Source organism: Rhinolophus hipposideros (assembly GCF_964194185.1).
Source record: "Rhinolophus hipposideros genome assembly, chromosome: 3".
Lineage (NCBI taxonomy): Eukaryota > Metazoa > Chordata > Mammalia > Chiroptera > Rhinolophidae > Rhinolophus > Rhinolophus hipposideros.
In genome coordinates, this window is record NC_138049.1 from 13,865,314 (window position 1) to 13,884,744 (window position 19,431).

Here is a 19,431-nt window from a genome sequence, read left to right on the forward strand (position 1 = left end):
GAACCTGGTCAACCAAAATTCTCACTAACCATACTGCTATTTTTCTGCTTTCACAGCGATCTATGCTTCTCCTCCACCATTAGCACAATGGTAAGGAATAAATTATATGTGTGATTAAGTATTTAATGTTTCTCTTCTTGAAAAGATTGTGATGTTCACCACACCATACTTAGCCTCCACTCGGACCATACAACGTAAATGCTCGGTAATCACTTGTAGAGTAAGCGAATGAATGGATGGATGGACGGATGGATGCTCTTTTTACTAATATCTTAGCCCTCCCATCTGATCGACTTCACAGTCTCATCCCATTCTCATCTGCTATGTCAGGTACCATCAGGCCCCTGGAGCTGGCTGACTTCTACTGGGCCCCCAGCCCTGGTGACGCGTTGGTTGAGGTAGCCCCCATCTCAGCCTGTCCCTTTCCAGTGGCACTGACAAATTAGAACCCGTGGATGTATCACATGACCAGAAGGCAGGAGAAAAGCTGCCTTCCTTTCGACTCTGTGGGTGTTCTGGAACATACTTCCCAGTAACTGAAGAGCTTCTCCTTTACCGTGGCAGCAGACTAAAAGCGACTCCTCACCCTGCCAGTGTTTCCCGTTATCTTCACAGTTTATCAAAGGTTTGGATTTCAGAGAATGACTAACTTCCATCCAAAGTTTCAGGTTTATTTCTTATCCAATGTCAAACCAAGAAAAACAAAAAGGAAGCGATCAATCAGCAATTAAGAAAAAGTGAAGAAAGCTAACGAGAAGAAGTGAGTGTCATGGACACACTTTGGTGCTGTGCACTTTTGAAGGACACACCACAGTTTGACGTGGCTCCTCCAACAAGGTCAGAGGCAGTCACACCACCCACTAGGACTGCAAGGTAAAGCACACCGGTCGCTCAGTAACAGCATACCTCTTCCCTACAAGAAACCACGACAAATTTCAAAACCCGTGAAACAATCTAATCGATGCCAAGCCCTTGTTCAGTCAAAACCCGTCGATAGCAGGGTCAAAACAATGGCGTCCAAGTAGACATCTCTCCTGGGTTCTGGCTTTTCAAGGATACTTTTGAAGGCGAGCATAGACTGGACAAACGCATATGCTTTGGTCAATCCTCTGAATATCACTGGAGAACATAAGCTAAGTTACCATCAGAAACACATTTCGGAGGCCTCTCATCCAGGTACAAAGCCTGAATTGGTCATCATCTGGATCCAGCTTCCTGCCGAGACCAGTGAAATATGTCCTGTTAGGTGAGTGTAGAGACTTCATACACTGAACACTGACTGGCTTACCAAACTCTCAAATGTCGTATATTCTAAGCTGATGTGATCATTCTAAAGCATTTCAACATCAGGATTGAAAGTGGCTCTGCCAAAACGTCATCCAAAAATAAATGGAGAATGATGCAATAGTGTGCTTTTTTTGAAAAACACAGTTGGGGTCACACTATGACTTTGGATCCCATCCTCTTCACTAACCATCAATATGCACCCAATATTCTTTAAAAATGTTGAGAGGTACAATATTCCATTATAAAGCTATAATTTAATCTGAGTGTTCTCCTAGCTTTGTACATTGAGTTCTTTTTTCCAATTTGTCACTGTTATAAAATCTGTTGGAATTTCTGATTGTTTCCTTAGGATTTTGGTACACATAAAGTACCATGAATTTACATTCCCACCAATAATTTTTATTGTAAGGTTTATGATATTGCTTAATCAGTCCCTTCTCAATATTTTCTATATAACTTTGAAGATGCCTGAATTGTAATATTTATCACATGAGAAATAACAATAATAACATTACTCGTCATTTTTCTTTGAGGACTTGATATAAATAGACACAACATAAGCTCTTTACTATCGTTATTGCACTCAATCCTTGGAACAATCTTAGAAAGAATGAGAGCTCAGGATTGGGCAAGGACTCACGGGTAGTGAGTGACAGAAAGTGACTCGCATACAACAAATCTATCTGATCCTAAGTCCGAGCTTTTACCCTGGGGTCTGCAAATGTTTAGTTCATGCAACTGTATTCATGGAATAAAGTTAAATGTTTATTTATGTATAAATGGTATACGTGCTCCACTGTACATATTAGGCACATTACCAAATATACACAAGAATATAAATTAAGTAAAATGAGATAAATAAAAGTTCAAATATTTTCTTCCTAAACCTCTCATTAATGCTTTTGCATGCCCCGTGTGACCACAAGCCCACTTTGGAAAGCACAGCCCTTAACCTTCTACACTACTTATTATGTCTCCCACTCGACCATAAACTCCCTGAAGACAGGCCCTTGTATGTTCTTCAGCACTGTGTCCCCAGTGCCTACAACACTGCCTGGCACAGAGTAGGAGCTCATGAAATAAATGATGAATATTATAAATGAATGAATGATCAACTACAAGTTGTGGGTTTAAGGACCGAACCGAGAAATCAATTATATCTGTACCCTAGCACCAAGCATATTTCCTATCATATGATGAACCCCCATCAATGTCTGTTGAATAGATATCCATCCAATGGAGTTGAATAAATAAATGGATGATGAGTGAATAGATGATGGATGGATGGATGGACAGACAGATGAGTAAATGGATGCAAAAAATGGAAAGGCTTCTTCTCTTCTAATTAAATCTCTAGGATTAGGATATTAAAGATAAACTACCTGGCTGAATTTATTTACTTTATTATATTTAATAACACCTTACTATTGCTAAAAAAGGCCTGTTGGAACAAGGATAGGTGGAATTTCGCTCACCTCTTGTAAAAATTAAAAATAATAAGCCTCATATTTTTAAAATTAGCCCTGTCTAGAAATCAACCTAGAACAGAGAGATGAGCTTTAGGAGAAGGTGGAGAGGATAGGAGATAGTTGACCACTGGGGAGGCAAGGCCATGAATTATTAATCCATATCTTGTCAGATAAGAATAAAAGTTTAAAGCATCTATCAAATATTTACCTTGAAGGAACTAAAATTATAAATCTTAAACCTTGTTAGAGTGAAGGTCCCTTCCCATATAGTTTGTAATTTTCCTGTACGTTGTTATGAAAATATCTTGACTAATAAGTTTGCCATTGTTTCTTTAACTCACCCTATCTTTGTCACCCCTTGTGTAATAGCTAATCTTGATCTCAAGGTTTTACATGCTAGATGTACGTACATTACAGAAAATTATATTAATTCACAGTATAATTTCAGTATCTTTATTCTGTAACCTCGCTGATATATCACTTAAATCACTTGCTAATCAGAAAATATTATGATGTTTTGTCTTGCCGTTTCCTTCAGCTGTGACTACAATAAATAATTTGTTTCCAAAACTAGCATAAATATGGAATTTTCTCTGAAACTCTTTGAACGACTACCAGCCTCTCTGCTTCTTTCCATTCTTGAGGTGGATATTATCACCTCACCAGAATGTAAACTTCATGAAAGCATTATTATTATTATTATCATTATTATTATTATTATTATTATTATTATTTATAGCCACCAGCTAGTAAATACTTATTATGCTAGGTCTGCGTTAAGTATGATTCAATACAATGTCATTTAATCCTGAGAGCAAACTCGTGAAGCTGTTATTACTATCCTCATTGTACAAAAAGGAAATGTAGTTTCAAAGAGGATAAGGAATTCGATCAAGTTTCAAGGGGCGGGGGTGCTTTTCTGGCTCTCCTCCTCGCCCCTCCTCCTCCTCCCCTCTCTTACCTCAACTCTAACCTCTCTTAACTCAAGGCTCACTCTACCCAGCCACCTTGTGGCCTGCTTTCATTCCTTAAATCAGCCTTCTCAAACCCTCAGTCTAAATTGGGTTCTTTTGTTATTTGCTGTCATGTCACCCAACACTTTTCTTTCATATAATCACCAACTTAACTTTTTTAATGGTATGATTATATACTTAATATCAACTTCCTCCACTAGGCTATGATGTCCCTAGAGGCAGGAAAATGCCTGTTTTGCTCACTACTGAGTCCCCAGTGACTGGATATCAGTAAATACCTATAGAATGAATGAATGAAGGAATGAATGAAATGGCACTGCCAGAATTTAAACCAAAGCCTGACTCCAAAGCCCATGTTTTCTATTCACTATGTTATTGTCCCATATACAAGATGTGCCCACAAAAATGTATACATATATTAAGAAAGGAAAAAACTGTATTAAAATTGTAATAATCAATATATACCGATGACAAAAGATGAATAAAAGTCACGTGTGACTTCTGCAATTATAAGAGGTATTTAAAGTGGTTAACCATCAGCGTAACTTTAATACAGTTTTTTCCTTTCTCAAAATGTGTATGCATTTTTTGGCACACTCTATATATAGCTGGTTAAATGTTGAAACAGTCTCTTCTCCTTAAATTGATTTATTTTATAACCTTCAATGTTGCTGTAAGTCTGGCTGTTGTAATGAGTTGCATTTCCTTAACTAATGATAAAATTCATGAATCTCTTTGCAAGCACTTCTGGAAGATTCCTTCTGCTTTCTAGAAATTCATAACTGTTATACAGTGTGGGTCTAGTCAATTTAGAAGCTTATATTTTAATTTAATATAAAGTTGTTTGAATTTTTTTTCCTTTTTTAAATCTATTCACATTAGCAAGATACCTTCTTAGCTGGATGCAAAGAAAAGTACAGGCAAATTAATTAACTTCAGGTCCTATTTTAAGTGATTAGCAGACTTTAGCATCATATTGGCTATATCTCCATGGGAGGTGTTGGGTGTTGGACTGATGAGGCTAATAATGAATGCAAAGGTGGGAACATTGCCACATATAGAATGGCTTCTGTGAGAGGAATGGTGGAAACAAAAATCTCTGTTGACAACCAGATGCAACATTTTCTTCATTAATATCCTATAGAGATATATCTCCTCATGTGTAAAGGATTCTAGAACTCTTCCCAAGTGGGAGTTTTCCACTCCATCTATTATAAAACACTTAATAAATTATTTTAAATTGAAATTTTTTCCAACGTGCAATATTTTAGTGCCTAGGCTGAGTGGTGTGCTTTATACTTTAGTAAGCTGTTTATTCACATTGGCTCCTCGGGAATATTTCCCTTAGAATGCCCTTGAAATATAGTTTAATCCATCTTCCAAAAGGTCAATTCTCTAGTGCCATGAAATTGTCACAGGGAGACTTAAGTCTTGTTGGACTTCATTTCGATGCTCTTCAGTTTCATGTAAACAATATGCCTCCAGTTTCAGGAGCGAGCAATTTAAGATAAATTTTTCTGCAGCATTACTTACAAAAGCCAAGAAACAGAAGCAACCTAAGGGTCCATCAAAGGATGAATAAATGAAGAACTTGTGAGATAGATAGATACAATGCAAAGAAAAACTTGTAAATTGTGAGATTGATAGATACAAGGGAAAGAAAAACTTGTATATGTATATGACTTGTATATATAAACTTGTATATATATATGACTTGTATATATAAACTTTCCCTTGTATCTATCTCACAACTTCTTTATATGTTATATATATATATAATTTATACATTATATATTATGCATATATATATAAATTATATATATATATTATATATATATAATGCATATATATAATGGAATACTATTTAGCCATAAAAAGGAAGGAAATCCTGCCATTTGCAACAACATGGATGGACCTTGAGGGCATTATGCTAAGTGAAATACATCAGACAAAGAAAGACAAATAGTACGTGATGTCACTTACATGTGGACTCTTAAAAAAAAAAAAAAAAAACCTCAGAAAAAGAGATCAGATTTGTGGTTACCAGAGTGGGGTGGGGAGGAGGCGGGGAGAACTGGATGAAGATGGTCAAAAGGTACAAACTTCCAGTTATAAGATAAATAAGTGGGGATGTAACGTACAACATCATGACTATAGTTAACATGGCTATGTGGTATATTTGAAAGTCCTAAAAGTTCTCATCCCACGGAAAAGAACATTTTTGTGTGTGTATCTCTATGAAATGAAGGATCTTGACTAAACTTACTGTGGTGATCACAATATATGTAAGATGAGTCATTATGCTGTTCACCTTAATCTTATCAGTGCTGTATGTCAATTATATCTCAATAAAACTGAAAGTGTTTCTATTACCTATCTCTTACTATTAACTCCTCTATTACTTATCAATGCTTTCTATACAATGTTTTCATACACAGTTTCATCCCCCTACAGGGCCACATTATAACTTTTGAGGACTCTATGTATGTTTGTATTGTTTGTTTGTTTGTTTTTTAACTTTTATTTATTGTAAGTGTGTTTTTCCAGGACCCATCAGCTCCAAGTCAAGCAGTTGTTTCAATCTAGTTGTGGAGGGTGCAGCTCACAGTGGCCCATGTGGGGATCAAGCCGGCAACCCTGGTGTCACAAGCATTGCTCTCTAACTGGATGCCCTAGAGGGCCCTATGTACTTTTGCCTTCATGTGCCATTTCCTCCATAAAGATATTAAAATTATATTTTATGACTGCATTGGTAAAAAGATGAATGTAAGAAAATATTATGTATAAAATATTTTCTTCAACTTAAAATTTCTTTTTTTCTCTTCTGATTTTAGAAGATAAGAAAACATTCTCACAGGTCCGTTAAAGTATGCTGGGCCCCAGTGGGCACTGATGGATACATCAGTCCTGTCTAGGAAATCAGGCAGGGACCATGAGAAACACTTCCCAGTTTGCTTCTGTTGATTACCAGCCTTTGTGTTTAGGTGTGAAGTATGTGTGGGCCTCGCTGGCACTGGTCTTTGGGGTGAATTACAAACCCATTTGTTCTAACAGACTCCTCAAGCATGGATGGACTCCAAATGGAGTTACCCTGTGTATTAGTTAGGGTTCTCCAGAGAAACAGAACCAATAAAACGTGTACATAGAGCGCGAGAATTATTTTAAGGAACTGGCTCATGTGATTGTGGGGGCTGGGAAGTCCGAAATCTGCAGGGTAAGCAGGCAGGCTAGAGACCCAGGGAAGAGCGGATGTTGCAGCTGAAGTCCACAGGCAGTCCAGAGGCAGAATTCCCTCTTCCTCGTGGACCCCAGTCTTTCCTTGTAAGGCCTTCAACTGACTGGATGAGGCCCACCTACATGATGGAGAGCAGTCTGCTTTACTCAAATCTACCCACCTAAATTTTAATCTCACCTGAAAAATGCCTCCACCGTGACATCTAGATTCGTATTTGGCAAAATATTTAAGCTTAACAAAGTTGACACATAAAATTCACCATCCTACACAGTATTTGCACAAGAATATGACCTTGAGGTTGATACCACACTGTACACAAGGTTACGACAGTTTTCATGCGAATATTGCTGCCAGATTAGGGAAAAAATAATTTATCTCAAGGTCAAAATGATGTGAGACAAAACTGTATCACCTGTGTCTTGAAAAAAAATCTAACTTTGTAAACCTGAATATATCTAAATATTTTAATTTTGCTTTTAAGTAAATGCCAGGCTGTCCGTTTGCCTTTGTGAACAGGAGTGTAAGCATTCTTACCCAAATGGCATGATTTTTAAATCATGGACCAGAAAAGGCCTTAAAATACTTAGTTAATTACTATCCAAAAGAAACATGTAACAACCAATACATCCAAAATTATAATCGTTGGTTTGGGTAGCTGTTCCCGAATGTTCTAATTCTCAGTTCTAAATAAATCCAGGGGAAGTGTGGCTCCAATATATGGGAAAAGGAGAACTGAAGGGGAGACACCACCAGTGCTTAGATGGTGCCAGTCCTTTTGGGACCTAACGCCTGAGATGAGTGGGGGGAGGTGGGGGATAATATTATGAAAGCGAATTTCCTTGCTTCCCAGGAAGGCTCTTAGAGCAGTGCTAAGGCACAGCTCCTGGGAGTGTTCATTCGGCCTGAGGGGATTTCCAGCCCAGCACCCACTCCTCAGGCAAGGAAGGGAAACCACACCAACATGGCCAACTCCAATCCTTTGCCTAGTAACTCCTACGCACCTTCCAAAGCTCAGCTGAAATTTCCCTTTCCGGGAGAAGATTGCCCGGACCACCAAGTACAAGCAACATGTTTTACTCCTTCCCTGACTTGACCTCCCTTTGGCATTTAACACGTGAAGCATAATCTCCTTGAACTCTCCTGACACGTCTCCCATACCACCACGAATCGAAGCATCTCTTTTCTCTTAAATGTCTGACCTTCTCTTCTCAGTCATCCTCCTTCACCCACTCCTTAACTTGGTATTTTGGGGGGTTCTGCCCTCGACCCTCGAGACACCCCACCTGGCCTACTTCATGCCCTCCTGAGATTTCAACTGCTTCCAATGTCTGATGGCTTGCAAATCTGCATTGCTAGCTAGAGAATCACACTCCCAGCGCCAATGGTCACTAAACATCACTGGCATGCCCTACTGGCACCGCAAAGTGAACACCAGCTCCGTCCAGTGACCTCAGCGAAACTTCCCCTCCCCCACCCCTCCCCCTGGCCTACTAGAGCATCCCGTGATTGTGTTTGCTTGTGTGTCTCTTCCTCTAGATGCTTATCTGAGACCGTATCTTTACTCCAGCCATGCTCATCTTCTCTTTTTGAAACTTGTATTTATTACCATTTTGAAATGACCTAACGTTAAGCTCAATAGTTAGAAACCAGCTCTTCTATTTTGTAACCCCATTTGTTACAGGCACATAGTTTTTTGAAGAGTTATTTCAATCGCACAGAAAAGTTACAAGGATAATCTAATAAACCCAAGAATAGGCTTCATTTAGATTCTCCAACTGTGAGCACATTTTGCCTCAATTGGATTTATTCTTTTCTCCATAGGCATGTTACAATGATGAGTGCTGAATCATTCGTGAGTAATCTACAGACACTGTGGCCCTTAACCCCTAAATACTTCAGCATGTACCCCTAAGAACAACAAGGACATTCCTTTGCACACAACTGTCAAATTTGAGAATTTTAACAACGACATATTATTCACCAATTATCTCAAGAATGTTCCTTAGAGCAACTGTGAATGCATGAATATAGTTGTCAGGTGTCTTTAGTCTGTTTAATTTGGTTCTCAGCCTTGCTTTGTCTTTCGTAACATGAACAATGAGATAAGCTGACTTAAGGCTCCTGACGTGATACATTGAGAAAAGCATAAATCTCTCATATAGAATTACCATGAATGCCAAAAATGATTAACTTGAATCTCATGATGAGGAAACATTAGACATACTGAAATTGAGGGACATTCTACAAAATGTACTCTTCTTAATCCCATCACCCTCATTCCTGCCTAATGGCCTATGTTGGCCCTTGTTATCTTTAAGGACACTTCCTCCCATCATCATCACTCACAACTCAGTACAGACGTAATCCCCTTGGAGAGGCTTCCCTACCCACCCGATCTGAAGTAGACCCCACCTTTCACCCCAGTCAATCCTGATCTGGTTGTCCTGCTTTATTTTCTTTTCAAAGCATTTACCACTATTTTATTTACCATAAAGTTATCTTGTTTAGCTATTTCTTTACTTTTTGGTTATCTATTTCCCCCTCAAGAATATAAGTTTTATGATAAGTGGACCTTATCTAAAACAGCGCCTGCTTTAGAATAGGTGCTCAATTTATAGTTGCTGAAGAAAAGAATTTCTGTATCTTTGGTGCCTAACAGAGTTCCTAAGACTCAATGAATATTTGCCAAGTGGGTGACTAATACAATGATTCACTAAGTAGAATATTTCTGCTTCAGATTTCCTCCCAAGCTCTCATTTTTGCTGAGTCTAAACATTCACAAGATTTCAACATCAAGACTTCCTTTTGTTAAAATATACAAATTGCCATTTATAAAAACAGTCATGGGGATACAAAGTACAGCAAAAGGAATATCGTCAATAATACTGTAATAACTATGTATGGTGTCGGATGGGTATTGGACTTATTGGGATGGTTATATCATAGATAATATAAATGTCTAATCACTATGTTGTACACCTGAAGCTAATATAATACTGTATGTCAACTGTAATTGAGAAATTAATTAATAAGACTTCCTTTCGGTAGTCTCCACTACTATACACTTCATTTACTCTGAAATAGAAGAGACTTAGGGAAATGAGATAATTATAGCCAGGTCTTAAATTGTTCCCCTTTGTACAGACTTTGAGATTAGACTGTGATGACCTGAATATGTTGAAAAAACCAATTCTACACAAAGCTGACGGAGAAGATTCAAGAGGGAAATCAGAGGGTAACGTCAGTCCATGAAAAGGAAGTTATTTCAGTTACCCAGAAATGAAATCCAAATATTTATTTTTATAAACAATATTTAAAATATTTTATTCAACACTAAACATGTAAATATAGAAAACCCCAATCAATGGTTGTGCTGGTATCAAAAAGAGAAAAAATGTGGCGCTACTGCTCAACCTCAGCAATGCCTTTGAACTTCTCTACATTAGATCAAAGCGACAATTTCAAAGGGAAAAAACTGGAAGTGAAACAAAGAAAAAGAAACCTTGGGTAAAGAACATAGCATAAATAATTCCTCGTGCAGCAAACGTTACTCCCTTTTTCCATTAAATTTTTTTAAGTTGTCCTTGAACCCAGAAAATGCAAGTCTTTAAAGCAGTGAACTTAATTCAAGTACAAACCAAGGAGCACTCACGATTGTTTCAAACAGACTACACATTGTATTTGGTAACACTGAGCAAATACACACACAATCTTTTGTAAACATGCAAAGAAAAACTTGCTCTCTGTTTGGTGTTCAAAAAGTTCTTTTCTCCTATCTGTTCTTTGACTGCTTTCTCTAATGCTGCTTTCTAAAGCCAAGTGGTCCAAGAAAATGAGATACCAACAGAAACTAGCAGTTGTAGTTATACACGATTAGATGTGCACATAAATTAGCTGTTTATCACTTATTTTTTAAACTTTTTATTCAAAATAATTTTAGACTTAGAAAAAAGTTGCAAAATTAGAACAGAGAGTTTCTGTATACTCTTAACCCAGCTTCCCTAATATTAAGAACTTGAATAAGTGAGGTACTTTTAACACCAGGAAATTAACATCGGTGCAATACTATTAAGTAAACCACAGTCCTTATTCAAATTTCACCAGTTTTCCCCCTACTGTCCTTTTTCTGGTCCAGGAGTCAATCCAGACCCCCACATTGCATTTGGTTGTCATTTGTCTTTGGGCTCCCCCAATCACAACCTTGACACAGAGTACTGCTCAGTTATCTTGCAGAAAATCCTTCGTGGTGGATTTGTCTAATGTTTTCTCCTGATGAGATGGTCGTCATTTATTTGGGATAGTATGAATCCCCTTTTTATGTAAAACAAGGGAAAAATATCTAATTACTTTTCTAGTTCAATCCCTATCAACACAGTACAGTTTCTAGGATTTTGTCCAATTGATTAATTAGTTCATAGTACAAAGGTATTTATTCCTTTGGGCAAAGGAAAAAAGTCATCCAGTTAACTTTTACAGCCATATCCCAAATAGTTCATGTACTTTTCTTCTTCTTCACAATAACTTAACAAAGTTTGTATTTTTAGCACTTTTATTATAATAGCTCCCTTTCCAAATTATTTTTTATTTTTAGAGGTCAATATTTTTTTTTGTATTACTTTCGGGTGTACAAAACAATGTAATAGTTAAACATTTATCATTTATATCCCTCACACCATGATAACCCCCCTGCCCCCTCTACACCCGTCTGACATTGTATACAGCCATTACATTTCCATTGTCTCTATTTTTAATATGTAACGTGGAGTAATGCTGTACTCCACTTCTTGTAACCATATATATGTGTATATATGTATATATGTACATATATATGTGTATATATGTATATATATATACATATATACACACATATATGTGTATAAAATTGTAGTTGACATTCATTATTGTTCAGCTTCAGCTTCAGGTGTACAGTGCAGTGATCAGGCATCTACATCATCCCTGAGGTGGTCTCCCTAAGGAGACAAGTGTCCATTGGATACCCCACAAAATCTTTACATTATTGATTACATTCCCCAAATTGACTTTCGGATCCCATGGCAATCTTGTGGTTACCGATTGTGCTTTCTAATCCCCTCACCTTCCCCCTTATCCCCACCCCTCCTCCCATCTAGCAACCCTCCGTTTTTCCTCTATGTCTCTGAGACTGTTTCTGATTAGTTCATTCATTTATTCTTTTCTTTCAATTCCACATATAAGTGAGATCATGTGATATTTGTCTTTCTCTATCTGACTTATTTCACTTAGTGTAATGTTCTCTAGGTCCATCCATATTGTTGCAAATGGTAAGATTTCACTCTTCTTTATGGCTGCATAATACTCCATTGTATAAATGTACCACAGTTTCTTAATCCAGTCATCTACGGATGGGCATTTCGGTTGTTTCCATATCTTGGCTATTGTGTATAGTGCTGCAATAAACATAGGGGTGCATAAATTTTTTCGAATTAGAGTTTTGGATTTCTCTGGATAGATACCTAGGAGTGGAATTGCTGGGTCATAGGGTCGTTCCATTTTCAGATTTTTAAGATAACTCCATACTGTTTTCCATAGTGGCTACACCAATCTGCAATCCCACCAACAGTGCACAAGGGTTCCCTTTTCTCCACATCCTCGCCAGCACTCATTGTTTGTTGATTTATTGATGATAGCCATTTTGACTGGGGTGAGGTGGTATCTCCTTGTGGTTTTTATTTGCATTTCTCTGATGGTTAGTGAGGTTGAGCATTTTTTCATGTCTTTTTGCCATCTGTATGTCGTTTTTAGAAAAATGTCTCTTCATGTCCTCTGCCCATTTTTTAATTGGGTTGTTTTTTTGGAGTTGAGTTGAGTTTTTTATAAATTTGGGATATTAACCCGTTATCAGATATATCATTGGCAAATATCTTCTCCCATTCAGTAGGATCCCTTTTTGTTTTACTGATGGTTTCCTTTGCTGTGAAAACACTTTTTAGTTTGATGTAATCCCACATGTTCATTTTTTCTCTTAATTTTCTTGCCTGAGGGGATATATCAGTAAAAATCTTACTCCAGGTAATGTCTATGAAGTTTCTTCCTATATTTTCTTCTAAGACTTTTATGGTTTCAGATCTTACATTTAAATCTTTAATCCATTTTGAATTTATTCTTGTATATGGTATAAGGAGGTGGTCCAGCTTCATTTTTTTGCATGTGTTTGTCCAGGTTTCCCAGCACCATTTATTGAATAGACTGTCTTTACCCCACTGTAAATTCTTGCTTCCATTGTCGTGGATTAAATGACCATATAGGCATGGATTTATTTCTGGGCTCTCTATTCTGCTCCATTGATCTATGTGTCTGTTTTTTTGCTAATACCATGCTGTTTTGATTACTTGTAGTATAATTTGATGTCAGGTATCGTGATACCTCCCACTTTGTTCTTATTTCTCAAGATTGCCGAGGCTATCCAGGGTCTTCTGTGGTTCCATATAAATTTTAGGATTATATGTTCTATTTCTGTGAAAAATGTCCTTGATAGTTTGACAGGAATTGTGTTGAATCTGTATATTGCCTTAGGCAGTATGGACATTTTAACTATATTAATTCTTCCTATCCATAAGCATGGTATGTGTTTCCATCTATTTGTGTCTTCTTTACTTTCTCTCTTCAGTGTCTTATAATTTTCTGAGTACAGTTCTTTTACTTCTTTGGTTAAATTTATTCCCTGGTATTTTATAGCCTTTGAAGCAATTGTAAATGGGATTGTTTTCTTAATTTCTCCTTCTGATATTTTATTATTGGTATATACAAATGAAACTGATTTCTGAATATTAATTTTGTATCCTGCTACTTTACTAAATTCATTTATCAGCTGTAATAGTTTCTTCGTGGAGTCTTTAGGGTTCTCTATATATAGTATCATGTCATCTGCATATAATGACAATTTTACTTCCTCCTTACCAATTTGGATGGCTTTTATTTCCCTTTCTTGTCTGATTGCTGTGGCTAGAACTTCCAGCACTATGTTGAATAGAAGTGGAGAAAGTGGGCAACCTTGCCTTTTTCCTGATCTTAAGGGGAATGGTTTTAGCTTTTCCCCATTGAATATGATGTTAGCTGTGGGTTTGTCATATATGGCCTTTATTCCAAATTCTTTTCTGGTTATCATATACCAACCAGAAGTATGTTAAAAATGTTCTACTCTAGTTGTGGATTTATCTATCTCTCCTTATAGGTTTTTGCTTCTGTCAATTTTTATTTTATATATTTGGAGGCTATTTTTTATATGCATACACATTTAGAATTGTTACAACTTCCTGGAAAATTAAAATTTTAATTATGTGATAGAGATATAATTTGTGTCATTATAGTGACTCTCTTTACCTCTAATTATGCTTTCATGCTTTAAAACTGTTTTATATAATATTACTGTAGCTAATCAGCTTTCTTTTTGCTTATTATTTGCCAGGTAAAACTTTTTATACACTTTTGCTTTAAACTTCCACATCCTTTTGTTTATATGAGTCTTTCATAAATAGCATCTATCTGGATTTTAAAACATTCAATCTGACTTCTGTCAGTTAAATGAGCATTTAGTCCATTTATATTTATTGTAATTACTGATATATTTGTATTTCTTTTCATCATCATCTTGTTTTTTTCCTTTCCCCTGCTGTTCTGTTTCTTTTTCTCTCCTTTCTTGCCATTTTGAGATCTGGAATTTTTCCTTTATACTAGAATAGAGAGCTTTCCGACTTAAATCCATATGAAAATATGTGATTAAAGTCAGATTATTTCTTAAATTTGAGTTGGATTAAAAGGAAGAGAAAAAAAGGAACAAACTAGAAGAAGGAGGAAATGGTTCTTTAAAAAGTGGAAATGAATACGACCTCACAACCATCAGAATGGCTACTATCAAAAAAAAAAAAAGAGAAAGAAAGAAAAATGGAAGAAAGAAAGCAAGAACGAAAGAAGGGAGGGAGGGAGGGAGGGAGGGAGGGAAGAGAGAGAGAGAGAGAGAGAGAGAGAGAGAGAGAAAGAGAGAGAGAGAGAGAGAGAGAGAGAGAGAGAGAGAAAGAAAGAAAGAAAGAAAGAAAGAAAGAAAGAAAGAAAGAAAGAAAGAAAGAAAGAAAGAAAGAAAAGAAAGAAAAAAATTACAAGTGTGGACAAGGATATGGAGAAATTGGAACCTTTGTGCATTGCTGATATGAACGTAAAATGGTGTAGCCACTATGGATAAGAGTACGGCAATTCCTCAAAAAATTACAAGTAGAATTACCATATGATCCAGCAATTCCAATTCTGGGCAAATACCCAAAAGAATTGAAAGAAAGGTCTTGAAGAGGTATGTGTACACCCATGATCACAGCAGCATTATTCACAATAGCCAAAAGGTGGAAAAACCCAAACGTCTAACTTTACTAACAACTGTCACCCCAATAAACTTTTATTTAAAAAAAAAAACCCAAGTGCCCATGGACAGAGGAATGGATAAACGAAACATGATATACACATACAATAGAATATTATTCAATCTTAAAAAGGTAGGAAATTCTGACATATGCTACAACATGGATGAACCTTGAGGATATTATGCTAAGTGAAACCAGCCAGTCACAAAAATAAATATTGTAAATACTGTATGATTCCATTACATGAGGTACCTAGCGTAGGCAAATTCAGAGACAGAAAATAGAAAGGTGATTGCCAGCGGTTAGGGAGATGTGGTAATATAGAGTTACCGTTTAGTGGGTACAGAGTGTCAGTTTTGCAAGATGAAAAGCGTTCCAGAGATGGATGGTAGTGATTGATGGTTGAACAATAATGTGAATATACTTAATGCCACTGAACTGTACATTTAAATATGGTTAAGATGGTGAATTTTATGATATGTGTATTTTATCACAATTTCTTAAGAAGTTGAAATGGTGGAGAAATAAAGGGAAAACTGACTTTACTTCCTTCATAAGTCCTTTGCTTTGAGGAGCTATAGTTGTTGACAGATTTTATTGCTACTTCCATTTGCTTCTCATAAGAACCCCAGCAGATAGTTATTCTAACCCTTGTTTTACAGAGGAAAGAAACTTGCTCCAATTCCCAAAGTTAGAGTGGAGCCATAACTTTGGTTCAGGTCTTCTAGGTATGTGAAAACACTGCCACAGCAAGGTAGCTGGCAAGCCACCATATGTTTGTAGCCTCTGAATCCAAATCCAAGCACTTTTCACCAAATGACTGCTCCAGCTTTTTGCCAACGTATTGTATTACTTTATATAATTGGTAACATTCTTCAGCTCCAGTACCTTATTTCAACCGCATGGCAAGGCAAAGTTACACTGTTCAGCTCAAAGCTGCATTTGTAAATTTCCACAAAGCATGTTTCTGTCCTCCCTGCTTGAGCTGTTACACTTCGATTCAGACAATGTTACTCTTAGTACACATCACATTCTCTAGCCTAGAAAAACTCTGCTGATGATTTAATTAGAGGTAAACACAGCTTGAGAAACATGCAACATTAAATTTGGTTCATGGGTGATACCATGAGACAGTAATCTGTTGATGTGTCTGTTTCTCTTGATTGTATGGTCTTGATTCTCCACTGAGAGCAGGGATTGTGTCAGATTCATTTTTGTATCCTCAGTGCCTCGCTCAGACCCCCAATAACTGACTGTTGAGGTGGTGGCTGAGGTACCAATGGAAGTGTCAGTGATGGAGACAGTAGTGGGTGATAGTCGTGTTGTTGCCAAGGCAAATTCCAAACGTTATAAAGAATAGTAATAGCTAAATGAGCACTTATTCTGTCACTCTGTTGAGTGCTTTACATATATTAACTGTGAAATCCCAAAACTCTACTATGTGATAAGTATTATGATCCCATGTTTCAGATGAAGAAGATAAAGTTCGGAGACATTACGTAATTTTTTTTTTTTTTTTTTTGCCCAAAGTATCACAGATAATAAGTAGTATAATCAGGGTTTCTTGACCCTAAACTTATACCTTAAGTCTCTGCACTATTTTTCTTCATACAGTTACATGCTATTCCTGTTTTGTATTTTAATGTTTTTCAGTGCATCATCTTGTGGTAGGAAAAATAGTAAACTTTCAAAAGAAAGATATGTAAGTTTCCTGCTCCATCATTTGCTAATTGAGCAAGCCATTTCATCATCTATATAATGGGAAATTCCTGCCTTCCCTATCTGACTTTTAAGGTGGTTTCAAGTATCTTGTAAACTAAAAAATTAACTGTAATAAATACTGGCTGTTCTGCTTCTACTTTTATTCTCAATAAAATTTAGGTCTTTCAGGTCAATTAAAATCTTGAGCTTGATGAATATTTTCCTTTATGTAAGTAGTAAAATTTATCCTAAAAAATCTCAACATGAATCAGCAAGATTACTCAATATGATCACTTTTTTATTGCTAAAATTTATTTTTTTCTCCTTTACAGTGCAAAACTCTGGCCGATACCACCAATTAGGAACAACACCAACAGTGGGACAAACTGACATGTACTTCCTGCTGTGATGCGTTGAGACACATCACTTATATACTATTCCTACCAAAAATCTAACCATGAAAAAAATCAGATAAACCTATTCTACAAAACAAATAAGTTCTAAAAGTTATTTGTTCGTTTCTTCTAAAAGAAATGACCTACACTTTAAAACATATCATTGAAGACAAAGAAAAGCTGAGGGACTATTCCAGGTTTTACAGAGACTAAAGACACGTAACAACTAAATACAATGTGTGATCCTGAAATGCAAAAATGTTTGCAGTAAATGGCATTATTGGGACAACTGGCAAAATTTTAGTAGTGTACATTAGATAATATTATTGCAACAATGTTAAACTTTGGTGAGAGAATGCCCTTGTTTTTAAGACAGATGCACACTAGAGTATTTAGGGATAAAGGGCCATGATGTCTGTAACTTACTTACAATCAGTTCTCCAAACAAGTATAAATAATATAAAAATACTATACACATATGCATGGACTAACATTCTTAACTCACAGAGATCACCATACTGGGATAAAATATGCAAATATCAAATGGAAGAAAAACTTGTTTTATTTGTACAATATGGTATTAATTTTCCACAAACATGCCAAGAATCAGAGAAATCTAAATATAGGTCAGAAATAAGTCACTATGGGATCAGATGTAAATATGGCAACAATCACAGCTGCTGAATATTAGAATTCCTGGAGTATGTTAGAGCATCCACCCAGGTTTTGAATCTCCGAGTGTCCTCTGGGTCTTTTACGGTCCGTGTGGCTAGGCTACCGCGTAGGCTGGAAGTTCAGCTGAACGCAATTCCCGGTTCTCTAGCAACCATCCCTGACACACACTACGCCTTGTGGGACCATAATGTCAGGTCCAGAAGGGGACAATTAATCTAGGCTGAGCCAGCCCGAAGCCTCTGTGTGTGTGTGTGTGTGTGTGTGTGTGTCCCCAATGCCCGGAAAGTCCCCAATGCCCGAGTACCTCCTGAGCGTAAATGAGTCAATGGATGCAATGCCAACTGAATTAACGTGTCTGGAGTGATTTGCAACGAAAAGACGAGCGACTTTGCTCAGGACTGGCATTAATCCTTCTCATCGGATTTTAAAGAAATTGCTCCCAATTACGTCTTAGTAGTTAAGTCGTGTCAACTAAACGAAAGACTGTGTGCCTCGGGGAGGCGGGGGCTGGGGGAGGGTCTACGGGAGCCGGACACACTGTTTGTAGACTTTAACCCGTTTCAATGGTCAGAGAAGCAAACCGCACGTTCTGACGCACTTCATACACTCACGACCTGCCCATCACTTCCTAAAACCAAGCGGCCGCGGGCCATCCCAGCGCACTTCCCAGGCGGGGACACGCGCACTCCGACCTACCCACGCACTCAGACCTACCCACGCACTCCGACTTACCCACGCACTCCCCCACGCACTCCGACCTCCCCACGCACTCCGACCTCCCCACGCACTCCCCCACGCACTCCGACCTCCCCACGCACTCCCCCACGCACTCCGACCTACCCACGCACTCCGACTTACCCACGCACTCCCCCACGCACTCCGACCTCCCCACACACTCCGACCTCCCCACGCACTCCGACCTCCCCACGCACTCCGACCTCCCCACGCACTCCGGACGCAAAGTTCGCGCCCCGGAGCCTCCACGCCGGGCGCTCTCCCCGGCTGCCACCGTACCTGGAGCGCGGGCGAAGAGGCGCCCAGGGCGGCGTCGCGGGCGGGACCCAGACGCCCGGGTCCGGAGGCGCCGCCGCGGCTCATGACGGCGCAGGCCCGCGGGCGCGGGGACGCAGACGCGGAGGGCCGGGCTGTGCGCCCGAACGCGGCGCGTCTCCTCGGCGACCAGCGAACGCGGCGGGAGGGGGCGAAGTCCGGGCGCCCGCGGGCCTGCGTGGCCCCGGGGCCCCGCGAGCTGCGCACCAGCCGGTGGCCCGGCCGCCTTGGGCCGCGGGAACGGGTCCTGGGGTGCGG

At 38.3% G+C, this 19,431-nt stretch overlaps 1 protein-coding gene across 3 annotated transcripts in view; it reads right to left on the bottom strand.

The window, feature by feature from the left end:
* Positions 1 to 19,281, bottom strand: part of CCDC170 (coiled-coil domain containing 170) — an 80,506-nt gene extending 61,225 nt beyond the window's left edge. Inside the window, exon 1 of one of the 3 annotated variants that reach the window (XM_081045368.1) lies at positions 19,138 to 19,281. In XM_081045368.1, coding sequence (XP_080901494.1) covers positions 19,138 to 19,221 — 84 coding nt within the window. In that variant the 5' untranslated portion in view covers positions 19,222 to 19,281. The remainder of the gene's footprint in view (positions 1 to 19,137) is intronic. The other 2 variants (XM_081045369.1, XM_081045370.1) reach the window with 2 other exon arrangements.
* Between the last annotated feature and the right edge of the window lie 150 nt (positions 19,282 to 19,431).